General features: G+C 33.7%; 2 protein-coding genes across 2 annotated transcripts; both read right to left on the bottom strand.

Moving 5' to 3' along the window:
- Nucleotides 1-172: 172 nt before the first annotated feature.
- Nucleotides 173-11,274, bottom strand: irak3 (interleukin-1 receptor-associated kinase 3). Its single transcript, XM_056455092.1, is given in 14 exon segments — nucleotides 173-1,190; nucleotides 1,287-1,704; nucleotides 3,028-3,195; nucleotides 5,034-5,096; nucleotides 5,241-5,439; nucleotides 5,516-5,634; nucleotides 5,717-5,828; nucleotides 5,919-5,983; nucleotides 7,892-8,043; nucleotides 8,519-8,585; nucleotides 8,716-8,759; nucleotides 10,111-10,293; nucleotides 11,125-11,253; nucleotides 11,256-11,274. Coding segments are annotated over 14 exon segments (1,893 nt in total). The 3' UTR covers nucleotides 173-1,035.
- Nucleotides 11,275-13,060: 1,786 nt separating this feature from the next.
- b2m (beta-2-microglobulin) lies at nucleotides 13,061-15,126 on the bottom strand. Its single transcript, XM_056455844.1, has 4 exons — nucleotides 14,986-15,126; nucleotides 13,937-14,209; nucleotides 13,786-13,832; nucleotides 13,061-13,694 (listed from the first exon to the last, which is right to left on the bottom strand). Exons 1-3 carry the CDS (start codon nucleotides 15,047-15,049, stop codon nucleotides 13,819-13,821), a joined length of 351 nt encoding a protein of 116 aa, XP_056311819.1. The 5' UTR covers nucleotides 15,050-15,126; the 3' UTR covers nucleotides 13,061-13,694; nucleotides 13,786-13,818.
- Nucleotides 15,127-22,215: the final 7,089 nt, after the last annotated feature.

Genomic DNA, 22,215 nt, shown 5'->3' with positions numbered 1-22,215 from the left:
AATAGCATAAATAAAACCTTAAATCATATTAATACAAATGAAAATATATTCAGGGTAATATTCAGAATATATATTCATAGAGCTTTGGGGCACTTTAAAATGACTAAATCCTGTCTACATTTTGTTAGTTCCTGTTAACAGTTAAATATAACTGTAAACAAACGAAACCGCATTGTTAAGTGTTATATCTCAGTTTATTAACATTCCCACATCCCATTTTTCTTTCAAAAACAGTTGTTAGATCACTACTTTTTAACTAAATCAAATAAATATCAAACATTTGTAAACACAACACACACACAAAAACATTGAAATGAAGCAATGCTCCCATATTTCCTACGCCTGATTAAACCCAAAGAATAAAACCCAAAAGATTAATTTATAAAGATATACAACCGATCCAGGTGAATCATTTTGACTGAAGTGAAAGAAGTTCTTCAGTTTTTATTAACCCGATTGTACAGGTGAATTTTATTCTTCATCTTCCATATAGAATTTCCATATAGAATACTTACAATTAGTTAATACAGACCATAATACAGACCATACATGCTGTAAACATATTCATCATTGTTAGTTCCCTATAGCTACATCCATAAAGTCACTCTCCACCTATAGCTGATGTGTGGTGAGTGCACTGGCGCCGTTGTCCTGTGGCTGCCATTGCATTTTCCAAGTGGGTGCTGCACACTAGTGGTGGTGTGAAGAGACCCCACTCGCCCCCCCCACCCCACCCTTATGATTGTGAAGCACTTTGAGCGATAAATGCACTATATAATTACACATTACATTACAGTTCATGGTAAACATAGTTAGATTACATTAAATTTAACCTCTTAGTAAAGTGAGCTTACATTTCTGTTTTATACATCAGGTTTTATTTTAATAACAGCTTTACTTTAAAAGCAGATACATGTCAGATATTTTAAAACAGGACAAACAGCAACAACAACAAAATTGAACTAAATAAAACTGCTCCAATATTTAAAATCCCAAAGTTCATTTCTTTATAAATATCCATCTGATCCAGGTGAATCACTCTGACTGAAGTGAAAGAAGTTCTTCAGTTTTTATTAATCCCTGATTGTACAGGTGAATTTTATTCTTCATTTTCTCTTTTGCCGGATTCCTGGCATCACTCTGAGTAGGCAAGGTATCATCATCATCATCATCATCATCATCATCATCATCTGAAAATGAAAGATTTTGGAAATGAATTCTGAGACATAAATTATTTCGTTTTTAACACTTTAACTACAAATCTCCCTTCATAGCGTCTACTTTACCTATAGTGACATATAAAACCGACTGACTGAATCCATTAGCGCAGCAGTCGGCACAACCCTGCACTTCGGTTTCAGTGCTACAGCTGCACTCCACCGGCCAACTGCCATACAAATCCAGAGATGCTGCAGAGTCTGAATGCACACTTTCTGATGTTGAAACATCTCGGTCACTTTCCTGATGAAAAGCTCTATGCAAGCTGCGATCTTCGTTACTCAAGAAAGTGACTTGAGACTGGCTGCACTCGCACGGATCTGCCAGTTTGGGAGCTTGCAGTTCCTCTAGCTGACTGTGCATTTCATCGTCTTCAATGGGGAAGCTTTTGCATGGCCGCTCAGGAGGCATGGTGTCATCTAGAGTGTGTGGTTGGTCCTCGGATGGTGCAGGCGAGGGAAGAAGTGAGATTAGTCTTTGAAGCACCTGGAAAAAAGTCAAATGTTAAGGTAAGACAGCAGGTAAATGGGGTAAAACACATCCTAATATAGTCATATATTCTTGGTTGATTGATTATATTAAGATTTGTAAACTTTTGTCTGGGTAACACTTTATTTTGATGGTCCATTTGAGTATTAGTAGAATGTCTGCTTAATATCTGTTGATACTGCTCCTTCAACAGACATTTAACTGACTATAAGAAACTTTGCAAGTACATGTCAACTTACACTAACTCTAACCCCAACCCCAACCTAACAGTCTACTTATAATCAAATGAGAATTAGTTGACATGTAGATCCAATGTAACTTAAAATTCACCAAACGGACCATCAAAATAAAGTGTGACCTTTTACAATGTTTAAATATGCAAATGAGGCACTATTTTATTAAATGTGTGCTAATTTCTTTGTGTTTAAAGCATATTTTATTGTTTATATATAGTACAAGTGCAGTACAAGGACAAAGGGAAACAAAATTGCCTAAACATACAACCCAACAATAAAGTAGAAAATGAAAAGTAAAATAAAAATAAATAAAATAAAGTAAACAAATAACAAATGGAGGAAATTTACCAATCAAAGTTCGATTATAAGAGTATGTTCAGTTGTTACAATGAAAGCACGGACAAAATACAGATCATAGCACATTGTTTTGTTGATCTGTAAAGTTTTTTGCATATCAGAGTCAAACATTTTTATATCTTTGGGGATTTGCTGAATCTCTGTTTATTACTTCATACCTGCATTTCGTTGCCTTGTACTTGTACATGTGTGATGACAATAAATTGAATCTAATCTAATCTAATAATTAATAAAATACAGTCAATAGCCAGGAAAAAATTTTATCACAATATTTTGTATAATAAAATGTGTACACACACAAAAAATATTGGTTATTTCAACTTTTTTGGGTAAAAAAATGGACTATAAATGAAATAAAATAAGTAAATCAGGCATATTATGTATGAACATATCCCTCTGTAAAACATTCAGTACATAGACAAAACAAAACAATTAATCTTGTTTTATGGAAATGCTACATTTATGGCTTGGTTTAGGAGGAAAAACTCATTTAGCCTTTAGAATTAGATATTGTAAATGAAATGTACAGTCAGAAATTGACAAAGTATGATAAAAGATACACTAAACATTGTCATTTGGATGTTTTCTTTATATTAAACTTACAAAAAACATTTAATGAAAAGCCAAAATCTCAAAACTGACAGGTGTATAAAACATTTTCTTGTGCTTCAGTGTCTCACGTCAATAAGTGTAAGTGTTTATAAGTGTGTAAAGAACATTTACTAACCATTTCCATGTTTGGCCTGACTCGCATTTTGCTGCCTGTGCACTCAAGTCCAAGTCGCAGCAGACAAAGAGCCACAGCATTAGGCCAGTGCTCAACTTTAGGATCTAAAAACCGCAGACAGGCATCCACACAGCCTTTTTCTTCAACCTCTGAATGTAGCACATCTCTCTAAACAAATCCAATGACATTCGTTAATATGTTTTACTCACAAAGCTTTTGTAAAGATAGACAGCAAATTCAAGGACTTTTTTAAATCAAGCACCTTTGTAATTCACACCCCCAGCCTATATAGCGCTATTAAAGTCCTTATTGTACTGAACATTTCACTTCCACTTAATATTTACATAAAAAAGCAATAATATTTTCAATGTGTCAATTCAAAAATGTAGACCATTTTAAACAGTCATGTTCAAAGAAGTTTAATAAAATTCGATGAATTCAATACTGGTAACATTCAAATGAGGTGTTTGAAATATGGATTAAATGTGCATTGTTTGTCATAGTTCTTGTATTAGATTTAAATGTAAGATTTTTTTAAGTTAAGAATTTCTCTGTTTTTGAAAGCAGCACAGTAAAGTGAAATAACACCATAAACTTTAAATTCAAGCACTTCCAATGACCTACAGTATGTTTGTTTTAAAGTACTTTCCAATCATTGAATGCATGTCTGAAATTCAAGTATTTTCCAGTAGCGTGGGAACCCTGTAGTATACAATTCAAGTTTATTTGTATAGCGCTTTTTACAGTAAATATTGTTTTAAAGCAGCTTTACAAAAGGTGCACATTCAGGGATTCTACAGGTTTCATCAAGTCAAATTTAAGACTTTTTAAGACCCTTTTTAAACTATTAGGAATTAAATTTCAGACTTACACAAGGCTAAACACTAGGTTTTTTCTAATGGCCCAGTTAAAACATTTAAAAAACATTAAAAACAAATGTTATTGTAAAGAAGATAATTAATCCATATTGCTAAACTTTTATTTAGATGGAATAGTGACTGGATGGGTGTCATCCTGATATGGTAGCTGTTAGGCATTGGGCCTAAAAGTTTCTGACTGTATGATAACCTTGGATAAAAATATCATGGTTTCACGGTACCATGTTATTGTGATTACTGCTTTAAAATAAGTTCTTTTTAAACGTCTGAGTAAAAAAAAAACCCTTTCCCCTCATTAAACACAATATAATTTATTTTAGGAAACATTTATAATAGTTTGGTACAGTAAACATGTCAGGCTAAATAATTCAAATAAATCATTGACTTCTGCTGTTTTCATTAGTTTCAATAACACAGATTTATTTACAACAAACAAAAACCCTTACATATACATTAGGAACGGTATAACAGAATATTTTAACGGTTTTAAACTCAGACTTTTCCAAACCGCGGTAAACGTTGAAACAGTTTATCATCCCAGGCCTAGTTGCTTTACATGAACATAGGAAAAAACACCTGTTTAAAATGATTTAGGACCTACAACACAAAATTTCAGTGAATTTTAAGGCCTAAAATTTTTAATTTTTACATTTTAAGACCCCGCGGACACCCTGACAATATTGCATAATATTCATTGCACTACACTACATTGCACTGATTCACTTATCTGAACTCTACATACCCACTGCACATGAACATTTGTAATTGTTTATCTATCTGCCACTCCTGATTATTAATAGCATCCTGTACATATATTCATTTATTGTAAATCTCTGTTCATAGCTAATACAACCTGTATATAATGTTCATAGTACATCCATCTGTAAATATTACCATAGTTTTTCTATAACTGCACTTTATAACTTATACCTGTATCCTGCACTTGCTGCTATTGCACTGCTGGTTAGACCGAAACTGCATTTCGTTGCCTTGTACTTGTACATGTGTAATGACAATAAAGTTGAATCTAATCTAATCTAATACCAATCAAATTAAATTAGACGCATATCATAAAACCACTCATAAGTCATAGATCTGGATTATAGGGTGGATTCTTATCAAACTTACCAAAAACAAGTTTTTCGCTGACTCTTGTTTAACCTTCTGCCCTGTACATGTCTCCAATATAACCTACAAGCAAAAAAAAAAGGTTATTTCTTAGCGACAATTCTGCAGTTGGAATTGACATGAACCATCAACAATAGAATATTCATAAGTAAATATTTTAGTTATACAAATTAAGCATTCTCTTCTAAGGACACTCCAGCTTCTCACCACGCCAAGACTGTAAACGTCAAGTTTGACCGACAGCTTTCCATCTCGCATGTACTCCTCTGGAAGATAGCCTAGATTGCTATGGAGAGCAGTATCCATTACGATGGTGCAGCTCTGGTCAACAGAGTGTGGCCTCAGGCGAGCTAATCCAAAATCGGACAATTTAGGCTGCAGGTTTTCATCCAGGAGTATGTTTGAACTGTCAAAACAACACAACACTCAATACATGTTCTTCACTGCCACCTACAAATGTATTTTTGGCTTTTCAACAGCACCTCGTAATGTTTCCACATATAACAGTGCACGGTTGTGAAGTGTGTAGATGATGGACTGCCTTCGCCGTGCCTTTGATAATGTTCAGCCTTTCCTGCCATGATAGAGGCTTCACGACTTCCTGTAAAACGAAACCAAAAGTAAGACTAAATCCTTTGAAATGATAGATTACTGTGAGGAAATGTAACTGGTGGATGGTTGACCTCATGAAGGCTGTGGAATAATGATCCATTATGAAGGAATGGGTAAACCAAACAGAAGCGATCTGAATCTGAAAAGCTGCCCCATAACTCTAAGATGTTAGGATGCTGGTTGCTAAGATGACAAAAAAACGTAACTAAATAAATGACAAAATGATAAGTGAACTTATTTGAATGTGGTTAGGTATGCAAAGTCTGGACTTACAGTTGTAGAACTTCAATTTCTTTGGTGAATTTTTCCCACAGTGCCTTCCAGTCAGTTTTATTTTCCTGTTAGACATAATAGAAATGATTTGATCAGTCCTTTTCACAATTTGAATGATAAATTAATAATGCCAAAACAAGAAAAAACTGTAAAAGCATAAACATTTGTTATCTTTTCCTCTTTTAGAGCAATTCATTTAGCTAACAATAAGGTTTCATTTGTTAACAATGGTTACTTTTGATAGTTTACTTGAATAAACAATGAAAAAAAAACATCTACCGGATTCATTCATATTCGTTTCTCAATGTTCTTTTCTCAATTACACCCACTTTGAATATTATCACGCGATTGAATCAGCTGATAAAGGCTCAGAGGGCTATTATCATCTATCCACATGGTTAATCAGCTATACTAATAGAGAAGACTCCAGATCCAGATCTGTTTTTACATTACTGTGACGGTTGGGTTTAGGGATGGGGTAGGGGCAGACGTTAATAAAATACAATTAATGGGAAATTTAATAAATATATAAATACTTCTTGTGGATCTATAGCTGATTAACCATGTGAATGGATGATAACAGCCTTCTGAGCCTACTAGTAGGCGCAGAAAGCCCCTACTGGCCCATATCTATCAGCTGATAATATTCAAATCGGTTGCTCTTTATTAAAATCCAGAGATGTATTTGTTACAGTTGTGAACTAACACAACTCAATAGACTGCATTTGTAATTATTAACATAATGCATTATTATTGTCGTTCCAAATATGCAATTTGATTATTTACCTTTTTATTAAGTTCTTGTGCTACAAATATAAAATGGCTGATGAGCGTTTAACCAAAGGTAATCACAATTTCTAAAAAAAGCCATTGCTGTATTAAGTTTATACTGAATTGAAATACTCTAAATGTAAATAGTAAATGATGTATGATATATTAATAGATTTCAGTTAAAAACTTTGACAATACCATCATTTCCCTCAATTAACTGTTATAAAGGGTTTATTCCGCTGTGGTGATTTCTGAAATAGAGACAAAGCCTACGGAAAATGAATGAATAATTTACACTACCAGTCAAAAGTGTGGGGTCAGTAGAATTTTTAAATGTTTTAAAACAAGCTTCTCCTGCTCACCAAGGCTGCATTTATTTCATTATAAATACAGTACAAATGGTACAATTGTGAAATGTGGCTGCACTATAAAATAACTGTTCAAAAGTAGTTTATCATTTCATTTAATCATTTATTCCAGTGATTTTAAAGGTGAATTTTCAGCTTCATTACTCCAGTCTTCAGTCACATGATCCTTCATTATTATTATTATTATTATTATTATTATTATTATTATTATTATTATTATTATTATTATTATTATTATTATTAATCATTAATTCATTCATTTTCTTTTTGGCTTATTCCCTATATTAATCCGGGGTCGCCACAGTGGAATAAACCGCCAACTTATCCAGTAGGTTTTTACGCAGCGGATGCCCTTCCAGCCACAACCCATCTCTGGGAAAATAATAATAATATTATTATTAATGGTAATAGAAATCAATGCAACAATAACAAGAGAAATAATTTCATTTGAAACTACATACAATAAGAAAGCTAAAAGTTATTTAAAATTTTAATAAATATTTCTCTTTTTTTTATACATTTAATAAATCTTGATGATCTTTAATAAGATCTTGATGAACAGAATCATTGTCAAAAAAACATGGAAAAAACTAACCCTAAACTTTAGACTGGTAGTGTATATAACTTTAAAATTAGTACATTACACACATCATTATTTTTACTTGTATTATTAACTGTTTCTTAAAGACCTTGAATTTGTAATTATATAATTATATTATTAATTTAATATTGAACGACTGCAACACAATAACAAAATACAGATAAACCTGGTATATAAAGTTTAACCCAATGTGAAAACCTGAGGTGTAAAAAGAGCTATTAATAGTGTATGACCTGTTTGAAAACTTTCACAGCAAAAGATCTGTTTCCCCATCGTCCACAGTAGACCTCAGTAAATCCACCGCCTCCGATTTTTAAGTCCTGGTGGAAATGCCTGGTTCCCTCAATGACGTCAGAATATGTGATGAAACACTTCTGTTTTTCACCTACGAGATCAGCAAACAAGGTTTCATCTCATACGCTTATGAAACCGCTCAAAACAGAAATGAAACTTTACACCTAATTTCAAGAAATCCTGCTCTGAACTAGATGAACTGCACTGAAACGCCACCATATCCTCAATAATGTGGAAAAAAGAGGAAAAACTTGATCTGTGTCATCATGTATTCATCTTTCACTTATTTCAAACCTGTTAAAAGTTTCTTTCTTCTATTGAACACAATGGAAAGTATCTTGAAGGATGTTAAAAACTAAGAGCCTATTAATTTCCACAATATTTTTTGTCCTACTATGGAAGTCAACAAGGACCAACATTCTTCCAAATTTCATCTTATTGTCTCAAAAAGGGTTTGGAAACACTTAAGGGTAAAAAAAAGTATGTAAACGTTAATTTTGCGTTTAACTATCCCTTTAACTAAAGAGAGCAAATACTTAAGTGTTTATATTTAAAGAGTGAAATACCTTTAACAGAAACAGACTCTGCATGAAGATCTGATACTTGACACATTTTCCCAGTACTTCGCAGATACTGATTGGAAAAAGCAACAACAGATAACATACAGTATAATCAAAACCAGATTAAACTAAACCTCTGATCAGCATCTTGTGCAAAGGAAGTTAATAACAGCAACCAAAATATATATATAAAAAGGCAGTACCGTGGGATAGTGAGGTGGTGAAGATGACTTCAGCACACATGAATCTAAACGAAAAGAAATACGCTGCTAAACACAGTTTTGATCATATCAATCTTTCAGCTGGTGTGTTGTGGGTGAGATTACTTTGGCTGTGGTTTTTTAAAATCGGATGCTTTGTTTTGCTTCACTTCACAGTTTACTTCTGTTTACATAGGTGTGGTTCCTTTTTAAAGCAAAATATACGGATGTTATTAATCTATAATAAATCTAGCAGATAAAAACGCAGTATTGTTTTAACAAGCTAAAATTGAATGGCCTCTGACCATCACTGAAAATAATGCTTTATTAGATTTACTAAAGTTATTTAAGGTAAGTGTTTGCAAACTATGTATATGGGCTGAATTTAAACAAATAAATTCAATTTAGTGATGTTCAACTTAATTTGTTTGTTTAAATTCAGCTCATATAAATAGTTTGTAAGCGCTTAACTTAAAACAATTTAGTAAATCTAATGAATAATCATTTTCAGTGTGTATTACATACAGTATAAGAATTAATTTCACTTTATTTATCAGCATGCATACTTTATGTGTATTTACAGTATATTTACCTAAGAAAGTGTAGTATATACACTGTAAAAAGTGATTAGTTACTAAAAGCGAGTAAACAAATTGTCTTAAAAGCAACAAGTTGACTTTAGAAAGATAATGTAAGTAAACCCATTGTAACCTGGAACTGTTAAGCTGACTTAATTTTTATAATTATGCTTATTGTACTTAAAGTCAACTCTTGTTTTTTAACAGTGACTATTTTACCACGTCTGTTTTTAAATAATTACTGTAATTATCACAATAGTATATATTTGGTGCTTCATTAAGTATATAAAATCTACAATTGTAGCCTGTATTGAATTTAGAAGACTCTGGAGTCTGGAAGAGCAGATTTATTTTAGTTACTGTCATTTTGCTTGATACAGAAAAGCTGGAAAAAAACAAACATAATGAATGTGTAATGGAAAAAGTGGTTAGTTTACTGTTGTTTTAAAAAAGTGAATACAATTTGCATAATAATAAAAATTAAGTCAATTTAACAGTTCCAAGTTACAAAGGGTTTACTTACAATATGTTTGTAAATTTAACTTGTTTCTTTTAAGGCGATTGGTTAACTCGCTTTAAAGAACTAATCACTTTTCACAGTGTAAGGAAACTACAGGGGTTAAGCTTAGGTTCATGGATAGGTTCCCTAGTTTATATAATCACTATAATAAGTACACAGTATGTAAATATGAAACAAATTTATCGTCTACAAAACCTATACCAACTATAATTCTTACTATATTATCACGGTATATTACTGTAAATATAAAAATAAATCACAACCAGAACCATATTCTTACAGTCATTAAGAAGATGTTACCTTGCGATTGAAAAAGACTCCTGGCTCGAGCGTGACCCATCTCATCCAGAATCTTCAGCAGATCCTCTACAGTTTTATTTTGCTGGGCCCACGACCACATCAGCTCCTTTGTTGGACTTTTCCCAGCAACTGCGTACATTTCAATACATCTCACCTCCAGCTGACTGGTAAGGATGCGAGAAGCTGTAAGGATGAATACAGTAGTCAACATTTGAAGTGGATCATCACCTTTTATTAAAGCTGTCCTAAAACTATTCAACGGAACCCATTCTTGTCCTAGGACATTTTTGAAAAACATTTTTGATTCACTTTAAATGTTAACTATTGTAGAGGTGAGTATTAGTAAATGATTCCCATAATATCCAGTGTATCAGATATAAGATGGTTTTAGCTGGTTCAACCTTATAATTAGTTTGGGAATCCTGCTTTTTCTGAAGTCCAACTTGACTAGCTTGTGTATAAAACATGCTAGAAGGTGGTAGGTCATCTTGAACCATGAATATAGACCACTTAATGATCAGTTTCTTCTAGAACAAGGGTGTCCAAACTCGGTCCTGCAGAGATTAGCTCCAGCTTGCTTCAACACACCTGTATGGATGTTTCTAGTATATCTAGGAGCTTGATTAGCTGGTTCAGGTGTGTTTGATTAGGGTTTGGACACCCTTGCTCTAGTGAACACTAGTTTACTTCAAATAACCATAGCAGTTGTAGTTATATCATGCCAATAAATGACATTAACCATAGTTCAACCATACTTCTAGTAAAACTGGTTATACACCTCATTAATCCACCACAAAACATGGTTAATAGGCTTTTACTATTGAATGGTTAATTAAATAAATATAAAAACATCCTTTAGCTAAAGGTTATTTTACAACATCTACCTAACTCTAATTTAACATCAACTCATTCACATTGAACGGCTAAACTGATACAATTGTGGTTTGTTAGACATCATACTTACAAATAACGGGCGTACAGTGTTTTATTTTATAACAGTAAGAAAGTTTTTACCTAAACTTCTCCATCCCAGCCCGTCGACCCCGCTGTCCATCAGCCTACAGAAGTTCTCCATGAGCACCGGCGGCACGTCGAAGAGGAGCGTGGAGGGCTCGGTTTTACCTGACATGTTGTGCGTGTGATGATGATGTTTGGGTATTTCATGCCTCTCTTACTGACTGATGACTCTATGACTCTACACTGCTCTCTTGTGTTGATGTCTCTTTCTAAAATACGGAAATTCCCAAACCCCACCTACTTCCTCAAACCATTTCAAACTATAAACATAGAGTTTATTTGTGCGTAGAAGAGAGAAGACAAGCAAAACAAAACATTTCCTAGCAGCTAATTAGTAAATAAATAGTACTTTGCATACAAAAATAACAGTAATGATAAAAACAAATAATACATAATTATATACATAATATATATATATATATAATAATGTCTTATGCCAATTGCCATCATATATATATATACAGTTGAAGTCAGAATTATTAGCCCCCCTGAATTATTAGCGCCCTGTTTATTTTTTGCCCCATTTATGTTTAACAGAGAGAATATTTTCAACACATTTCTAAACATAATAGTTTTAATAATTCATTTCTAATTACTGATTTATTTTATCTTTGCCATGATGACAGTAAATAATATTTGACTAGATATTTTTCAGGACACTTCTATACACTTAACTAGGTTAATTAGGGAACTAGGCAGGTTAGGGTAATGAGACAATATATAGGCACATTACATATTCATAACCATAACCATTTTTATGACTACCTATTTTATTATGATAGTCATTATTGTTGTTACTATTAATATTAAAATATCATCAACATTAACATTATCATCATCATAAACAATATGATAATAATAATAATAAGAAGAAGAAGATGAAGAAGAAATAATAATAACAATAATGTCTTTTGCCATTTGCTATGAAGTTATACATGTATAACTTGACATGTAACTAACAAACGTGAAAATAGTCATTACAAATATAAAAACAAAGAAGAAGAACAATAAATAAATAAATAAATGATAGGACACCATTATATACTTCATGTAATTATTTCATACAGCTCTTTTAATGTAATTAAAGATATAACTATTTACAGTAAACCATAATAGAACTGCACATAAACGCACACACAGAAATACATGTTAATATGAAACTAAAATGCAGCTTCTTATTTTTTTCTGAATCCTTTTCATGAGCTAAACCTACATCAGCATAAATGCAAAGAAGTGACAAATAAGTATAAATAATAAAGCTATAAACATAAAAAAAATTTTAATATAGAAAACAAAAATATAAATTGCAGAAGCTAAACAGAAATAGTCGCCTAATATATAACTATTTCTGTTCAGCTTCTGCAATTTCTATATTTGTTTTATTAATTAAATAAATATATAGTGTTTGTTGGTTTATATATCTACAGCTTTGTTTACAAAATAGGATAGACTATTAGCCTGAGTTGCACATCATTTGACTTTCACGGTTTTATTATAGTGTTATTGATATGACGTAGCTTAAATTATGCAAGGCTTGAGAATCATAGCGAGGCTGGTTTTGTCACATCACAATTTTTCCGGGAAATCATGTGACTTCATCTCAGATGCGATAATGGCGCGCTGCAGCCTGCAGCTTTTACAGCATTTCCTACCAAACGCCACGAAAACTCATAGCCTACTGTCCAAAAACAAAAACAAAAAATACACCGTAGAGCACAGATCGAGGATTTTACCTGTTTAATAGCGGTGTAAAAAGCGAAACTCTTACTTGTTTCATTTTAAACATCCAATCACCAGCTAGCTTGCTCAGTTGCTAGGCAGACATGTATGTTTTAGGTTAGCCACATAACAGAAATTCACTGTAGTCACTACAAGTAGCATTGATTTAACTTAAAATACAAAATAATTGAAGCAAATAAACACCAATGTTCCATTAGGTTTTCCAAAATTTTATTTATCTTCTTTAAATGACAATCATTATTAAAATCCCCAATTTAAAGTTTCCAAATACTAATAAAAGAAAATAACAACAGTTTTAAAAGAGAACAATGACAGTATTTTTCTCAAATAATTACAGAAAGTCCAACATGACTTTATTTTTAAGAATAGACTACAAGTCCACAGCTTACTGCTGTAATTTACACAAAAACGAATATACAGTGAAAAGAAAGGAATCTAAGCCAACCCAAAAACCGGTAGCAGCTACTTTGGTCAAATTATCCTACCTTTCGTGAAGAAAAGGAAAGGTTTCAGAGACTGTCATGGAATTTACAATGTAATTTAGCTATATAAAAAGCTCAAGAAGCAACAGCAGCCCGTTCACACCAAGAACGATAACTATATTAACATTCTGTTTATTCAGCATATCATTATTATGAATCAGGTTGAAAAGAAATCAGCGTAAAAGTGATTGCAACAACAATAATTTGTTATAGTCCATTTAAAGTGAAAACGATTTGCAAAACTGAAGGCCTGTCTCAATCAGTATTGGCATAGCTAAAGTCCTTGGTGTGAACGGGCCTTAATATGGACTCTGTAGATGATGTAAAACGACATGTGAATCCATCCTATAAAAGAAAGGAAAACACCTTTATTATATTTCTAACTCATCCTTTTATCTGTTTTTCATTGATAAATTTCATTGACAGAAACACTTACGCTCCATCGTACGCCTCGCTGACGGGTTTGGATTTACATGTTGGACTCTGCGGAAAAACACAAGACGTTCAATCCACATGTAATGTCAACCCATAAGGTATTCCGAAGATGTCTTCTTAACGAATATTGAATATAAGCAAATACTACTCACCCCAACTAAACTTCTTTGTGTCTTTCATGTGTCGAACTCTGCAGGCATATTCATCTCCTTTCTCTGGGGTGAAGGCAACGCTCTTGGTGAGGTGAAACTGCCAGCCCTTTTCGAAGGCCAGGTCGGTCTGCTTGGTGTCCGGAAGAACCTCTCCGTTCTTCAGCAGTTCAATGGAGATATCAGGAGGATGGAAGCTGCTCACATAGCAGATCAGGGTGTTTGGTTTTCCATACTCTCCTGGAAAATGACTGTACACATGAACTTTGGGAGTGGCTGAAAAAGACATTTTATGAAGTTAGTTTGCGGAAATGGTCGTGGCAGAATGCAAACATGGACACGACGAAAACGAAAACACAAAGGCTTAACAGGCCTTCGTTGTGTAGAACGTCGTTTTTAGGCGTATAAAAAAACGCTTACATGTTTAAATTCATTTTAAAATGATGTAATGCAACCATTTTAACGTTAGAAGTCTTAAAATATCAATATTTGGGGGATTAACCCTGATTTTCACCTGCGACAAATGAAAACATTTGTTATTCTGATTAAAACTGTCATTTTTTGACAAAAAAGTGCGCTAAATGACAACATTTTCATTAGAAATTTGAAAGAAATGTTCTCAGACCTTTATAGATTAAAACACATGTTAACGTTTTACTTAAACTCATACATAGTAGATGAAAAAATTCGGAGAAATCGATACATTTCAAGTGGATTCTTACTTTTTACTTGCTAACATGCCAGAGGCTTTTCAACCACAACAATATGTTAGTTTGGTTATATAATGGTTTTAACATATAATGAAGCACGTTGCCTCCTTAAAAGGGCTAGAAAAACAATCTTAGAAACTAAAATACAATCACTTCTGGCCTAAAAATAGACACACACACACACACACACACACACATACCTATATATAAACACAGATACACATTTCATATTCCAGTTTTATGAATACTTTGAAGTTATTCACTTGCAATCATCAGAAAGAACCAACAATGCAGCACAATAAACAAAATACAGAATTCAGATATGCAATCTAAATGACTTACAGACTTTCCCTTGTACAGTGATGTACAGCAGACAAAGAAGTGCAAAAGTGATGAGTGCTCTCATTTTAGCCGTTTTATTCGAGAGAGCCAAACAGACAATCCTTCAGTATTCAGGACCGCAGCAGTTAATATCGAAAGTAAATCGAGGATAACCTTAAATGCACTGTCACCAACGACAAAAGCTCAGCCTACAAAATGAAAAGCAGCCAATAGTAAAAATCCTACAAGGTGTTGCCGGGTGCATTTGGTCTAGGGAGGTTATACAAAATATGGCGTTGGTCTGGTAGAAAACACACTGGCAGCCATTGGAAAGCCCCAAACTTACCTAAACAATAATAAGACGCCTCCCTTGTTGTTTTCATAAATACATATGATCCACCATTTTGCGAATCGATCATCACTATGATTATGGTTACATGCCAAAGCAATCCAACAAACATATTCATAATCTTAAAAGCTGTAAACAGACATGTAGGCTATCCTAATATTGTCTTAAAGGAAATAAAAAACGGGTAAATGCCAGAGTAACAACTTTTAAAGCTATTAAAAGCAGGCATTTCTTTGTGAACGAAAACAATAGCCATTTTCAAGTTGATGGTTGGTAAAAGTTAAGGAAAATGGTAAACTGTCAAATAGGCCATAATTGTATCCTAATATCATTTTAAACAGTAAAACAAATGGGCAGGGAACAGTGTACACATAGACTACATAGTGTACTTCTACTGTACTTCTAAAAATACTTTACTCCACAAAACTGTTTATATTAATTGCATAAATCAATAATTATAAATATGAAATACATTGTAAATATGTATTTTAGTATTATTATTGTTTATCTTTATATTTAAATGCATGATATTTTGCTAATATTCTTTCAGGACATGAAAAATCAGTTTAAGGCCTATCTAAACAACATTAGACTAGAAGTAAGTATATTTTTATTGTTGTTGTTTTGGTTTTATGTTCAAATTTTGTTTATACTGTTTGTTCATATTGAAATACAAAGGCCCTAAAATATCTTTTTCCCATACACTATAAGAACACAAAATTCAATAATATATATATATATATATATATATATACATACGTATATATATATATGTATATATATATATATATATATATATATATATATATATATATATATATATATATATATATATATATATATATATATATATATATATATATATTAATAAAAATTGCCCAAATGTGTGAATTTACGACTGAAAAAACCCTCTAAATATGCTAAATAAAGCAGCGGCCAAAGGAATGTTGAAGTCATCCACGTTCCTCTGGCTTTTGGACTGTATGGAGTGAAGTGGCAAGCCAGGGTAATAAAGAAACACATATGAATTGTGGCTTGGCCTTGTTTGCCAGATTCCCTGCCACAACATTCTTCATCTCAGTCTCTATGGCTACTAATCACAATATTATGGCACATGCTTTGTGTAGATCTGTGCTCCAATGTATTAAACTGCTGGGGAAAATTGTGTAAAAGTCTACTTTCGGCACTTTTGTGCTCATCTGATTCAAGTTCAGAAATGAAGGATGTTTCCTTGTGCACCGGTTTGTTTGGGCATTTGAATGAAACCAAAGCAGATTTACCAGCCTGGGCACATTTCAGATGCCATTTTTGGAAAACATCATATAAATAATTAGCATACAGGGATTTAAAATAAAACTACTAAAATACAATAAGATAAACAGCTATGCACATCAAATCAAGTGGTTTAATTTTAAATACAAACATTACTTTATTTTTTACAGTTGTCTTTTAAGAAAATTCTATGGTCTATTTTATTTTTCACATTTAATGCAATGTTACTTTTTGTTTCTTAGTGAAGTTTATCAGACATTGTAGAGTAAAAATTGTTTTCAGTGGAGTTTTTGCATTAAATTTTTTTAGGTTTTGTCATGCATTTATGTTTGTGTAGATGGAAAATGTGTGGTGTACAAAAAAAATCTAAATAAATTCATAATAATAATATTATTAATAATAATAAAATAATTTTTAAAAGTGTGTATTTCTACATTTTATAACCATTTAAAATGGGTAAACACACTAACACTATGGACAAACATGGCAACATTCCAGTCTTTAAAATTCAAAAGTTTCCCTCTAAGAATTCTGATCAGATGAATTATGCTTTTAGTTGAAAAAATATTGAATCATGACTTTTAGGAATGATTATGACAGTTATGACATTTATTACATATTAATGAGGATTAAACAACACCTTTTTGAAACAAACAATTATTAATAAATTTAGCATGTCCAGCCAGGGCTTATTCATTATTATGGCTGTTCCCTTTTGAGACACCAGTATGAATTTACACTTGTTTCTTTATATGTATATTTTCTCAAGTAATCCGATGAAATTTATTACATTTGAGCTTGACTTAAGTAATCAAACACATTTAAAGTTACTGTATAAACAAAAAGTGAAAGTAGATGCCAAGCCTTGATCAGCACCTCGGGGAAATCATGTGATAACGTCTGGAAATTTTTGATTGTATGATGTCTTACATATACGGAAGTAAACGTAGAGTACAATGACTATTACCCAATACCGACTCTTTACCTAAACCGAAAACAAAAAACTTTAAAAGAAGCATCAACTCATAATCTAGGGAGTTTTTTTTTCCGTTAGTGGTTAAACATAAAAATACTGGTACTTTTGTAGATCTGAAAATTCAGAGCAGTGTGCTATGGCACATTAATGTCCACTAGCTGTCAGTATTGTACCAACATTGAAGCTAAAATCACGTGGAGAATTAAGGCAGAGAACACAGAGTGTGAGGTTTGAACCAGCTACTGAAAATACCTCAGATTTAGACTGGCTATTTATAGGATCTTTATCATTAATCTTTTTAAGATTTGAACTTGAGTTCATCATAAGCTGTACATTTATACAAATGACTTGAGCATATGACATCAGGTAACAAACAATATTTTTTTCTATCAGTCATGAAGTCTAGTTAAAGGGATAGTTCACTCAAGAATGAAAATTAGTATTTACTCATCCTCATAGTATCCAAGATGTAGGTGACTTTTATCTTCAGTTGAACGTTAACGATGATGTTTACTTGAAACTGTAAGTCAGTGGTTACTGCTGCTTTGAGAGCCTAAATAACATCTACAGGGAGAACAAGATTAATACATGTGGCTCCTGAAGATGACACTGATGTCTTTTAAAGCAATATGATTGGTCTGTGCAAAAAACTGCATTGTTTACAACATTATTATTTCCTTTAATCTACAGCCTCAGCGGTCAGCTTGATTGTGACAGTCTGGAGTGCGAACTTCTTGTGAGAAAATAGCAAATTTTAATTTTAGAGTGAACATCCCTTTAATGTTCTACTCTAACACACAGCTTAAACTGTAATTGAAGCTCAATTAGCAGCTTAAGTTAATGTCGAACAGAGGAAACCAGATTTCTCTGCTCGGGCAGACATTTACTCAAATGGAACAGCGCCTCGTTTGGACTCATTTACACCTCTCTCCGTTCTCACAAGGAAACATAAGCATTTTCTGTACACCGTTAATGTTTTTGTAGATTACACAGTACTTAACTGTAATATAATCTGTATTTTACTGTAGAACATGTATGCAGTATGTTGCTGTATTGCAAATTTGCATTGTGAAAATGACTGTATATTTTACAGACATACAATTCTATAAACGCATACACAGCAAGATGAACAGTGCTGTAAATGTAAATACAGTATTTTTGCAAAACTGGCCAACTGCTGCCAGTAAGTGACTGTAGGAAACTGTTAACAGTGTATTATTAGAAATGTGTCTGATTTGTAAGATTTCAAAAACTAAAAAAACTTGAAACAGAGTGCAGTTACAGCCTTAACATGGCTTGATTGGTCATATTTCAGCACGTTACTAAAATAATTACAGATTTTTATACAGAAAACCAGCATGTCCACTCTGCTGTCAGAGATGAAGCATTGCCTGATGTACTGATAAGTCTTTCCGAGCTATACGTTTGCACGCAAAGATACTCTTGTATTAAATCACTAATTTATCGCAAAACACTGTGATATTTATATTTATATTGTGATTTATCATCCACTGTGTAAAACATTTGAAAAAGTAGTTAGCGGTTCATTTCACTGTGGCGACACCTGATAAATCCAGGACTAAGCTGAAGAATATGAGAATCTATATTATGATTTGTGATATTTCGACCTTTAGATATATTACAACCCAGGCTCATTATTGATATGTACCCCTATATACATGTCTGGAAAGCGTGAAATATGTCCCAGGAGGTAGGTTTTTTTTTTTTTGGTGTTGCAATTTTTGTTTTCATGAATCAGAGGCCGCTGTGTATGTTTATTCAGATCTCAAATTTCTCTCGCGAGTGCCATTCACACTTGATGTTCTCACATAAATCCACCAGAGGCCACTGTCGACTGACAGACTGACCAAGCAACTGAAACCCCCATCCACTCCCTTCCCTAAACCCAACCGATAGTGTTTTCAAAAGCAGATTGATCCGCGTGCCCTTGTGGCTTTTTTCACCACAAATTTTAGATCTTACCACATTCTCACCCTGTTATTTCCTTGTTTACTTTATTTTTAGCCTTTTGTTTTTGTTTTACCTGCTTTCTGGAAGCGTTCTTCACCAGACTTGAACCCGATTTTCGCGGTCAACTCCTCTCTACATCTCATGTCTGCCGACATACGGGGCGAGCTACTGGGCAAACTGGTATCATCGGAAAAGCCGCGAACACGGGGAGAACATGCAAACTCCAGAGAAATGCCAACTGATCCAACCGAGGCTCAAACCAGCAACGTTCTTGGTGTGAGGTGATTGTACTATCCACTGCGCCACCGTGCTGCCCTGCAGAATAAACAAATGTAAAAGTATAAATGCTGAATGTAAAAGCGATCCCTAAGTGGATCCCTATGCTAAGTGTATAAAATGATCCCTGCCAGTTCTCCTAATCTTTGAGTCACCCGTCCCCACCAATGTCAAGTGCAAACCTACGCTCTTGATACCGCCCCGTAGCATTGCAGCCTACATGGCTCTATAATTTACGCTCTCCAGAAACGTATACGGGGGAACGTTTTCACAATGAGCCTGTGTTGATATATTGTGCAAATAAAAATTCTGTGGGAAAACATTAACGGGTGAGTGTATATAAGAATTATTGAAGAATCCCTCATCCGGACCTACTTTCTGCATACCAAAAAAATGTAAGTTGTGCGTCACACGAGTACTGCAGCATCTTAAAAATCTCTTCGCTTTACGTCACGTCGTCTCCTCGTTTTAAAAGCCCCAAACCCCTTTGTTTATTTCCAGTTTGAAATCACATTTTCATTCCCAGACTTGTGGACCGCACTGTGTAAATCGTCTCCCGCTTTATGGGACGATGTTGCAGCACGAGAGCCTCGGAAAAGTACTTTTATGACATGCTGGTGTTGTTGCCATAAGAGATGGAATGCAATCAAACGCTGGTTGTGGAATTCTTGGAGTTACTCTAGAATTCCCAGACTTCCCGGTCGCTTCTATTAGCGCGCGGAATGAAAGCCAGATTTTTTGGAGCGCAGGGTGGGTTTTCGAGAGATGGAGGAGAGGGAGGTTCCAGCCATGCGGTTTAGGTCTCCGTGCCAAGACTGTGCTTCATTAAAATGAGGTCATTTACAGAGCCAGGAAGGAAAGGGAAAGAGAGGGAGCGAAGGAATGAGACGGACGAGTGAAAGAAGAGATGGACCCATTGAGGGAGGAGGAGGCGAGTTGGGTGGCGGCAAAATGAAACCAAGATGAGTCACAGAGAGCAAGAAGAAGAGGGGAATCGTTCCTCGATGACTGTGCGAGAGTGGCCAGATTGAGCGGAGCGGCACGCGAGCTGACGGCGGGATGAGTCAAGAGCACCGGCGTTAGTCACTGCAGCGCCACACACTCCTATCCCATCCTCTCACAGAGTAAACAAACAGCCTGCGGGACTGACTAGAGACTCACAGTTGACATGAATGCACATTACACATGGAAAAGTGTGCTCATGTGCTTGTGTTTAATGACACACTGAGGTGGCATTAATGAAGGAAGGGGTTGTGTTTTAGATTCCTTTCAGATTTAGATTTTTTCCCAAACTGAATATTCTGTCATGTTTACTCACTCTTCACTTGGCACAGACCTGAAGAAGGTTTCTGTTGAACACAACAGAAGATATTTTGAAGAAAGATGAAGAACAGTAAGCACTGGCCTGCATAGTATTTTTTTTTCTCCTATAGTGTAAAAAATCGTGGTTGCTTGAAATTTTTAAGCTGAATCAAATTAACCTTATCAGTCCATTGAACTTATATTATGATAAGCAGAATTAAAACAGCTTGCATAACTTATGAAATTAAGTTAGAACATGATTAACTTAGTTTAATAAGTTACATTCATTCATTCATTTTCTTTTCGGCTTAGTCCCTTTATTAATCAGGGGTCGCCACAGTGGAATGAACCGCCAACTTATCCAGCAAGTTTTACGCAGCGGATGCCCTTCCAACTGCAACGCATCACTGGGAAACATCCATAAACACTCATTCACACACATACACTATGGACAATTTAGCTTACCCAATTCACTTATATCACATGTCTTTGGACTCCGGGAGCACATGGAGGAAACCCACGCGAACACCGAAAGAGCATGCAAACTCCACACAGAATTGCCAGCTGACTCAGCCGAGGCTTGAACCAGCAACCTTCTTGCTGTGAGGAAATTGTGCTACCCACTGCACCAAATTATAATGAACTAAAAACATATGTTGTCATGATTGATTCATCATATAACCTTTATATGATTTTTATTATTATATATGTCAATGCTTACCGATTTTCTGATTCTTCAAAATATAATTTTTTTAAGTTGAACAAAATAAAGAAATTCATAAAGGTTTGGAACTAATAGTAACAGTTAATAGTAATAGTAACTGATAGTAAGTAGTGAGTAAAATTTTATTTTTGGCTGAACTGTCCCTTTAATATTCTGAAATACCTGATTTTGATTGGTCACTCACAGTCTAGTTGACTGATTACCATTAAATAAACATTGAATATTATAAAATATATAAAAAAACACTGTTTACAAATATGTTAAATATAATAATACATATATTTTCATAATGTTTAGATATTAGTTTACATTATTTAAATAAACTATTGAAATCTAATTCTAGCAAATTAAAGACAATATTGTTGGATTAATTTAGTCTAA

Source organism: Danio aesculapii, chromosome 4 (assembly GCF_903798145.1).
Source record: "Danio aesculapii chromosome 4, fDanAes4.1, whole genome shotgun sequence".
NCBI classification, from domain to species: Eukaryota; Metazoa; Chordata; class Actinopteri; order Cypriniformes; family Danionidae; genus Danio; species Danio aesculapii.
This window is presented reverse-complemented; position numbering and strand designations above follow the sequence as displayed.

What these genes read in the sequence shown, in the direction of transcription:
- b2m (XM_056455844.1), bottom strand. Translation starts at nt 15,049, where the DNA reads ATGAGAGCACTCATCACTTTTGCACTTCTTTGTCTGCTGTACATCACT. An exon ending in CACTGTACAAGGGAAAGTCT is followed by an intron (nt 14,210 to 14,985) that starts GTAAGTCATTTA and finishes TGTCTTTTTCAG; the next exon opens with CCACTCCCAAAGTTCATGTG.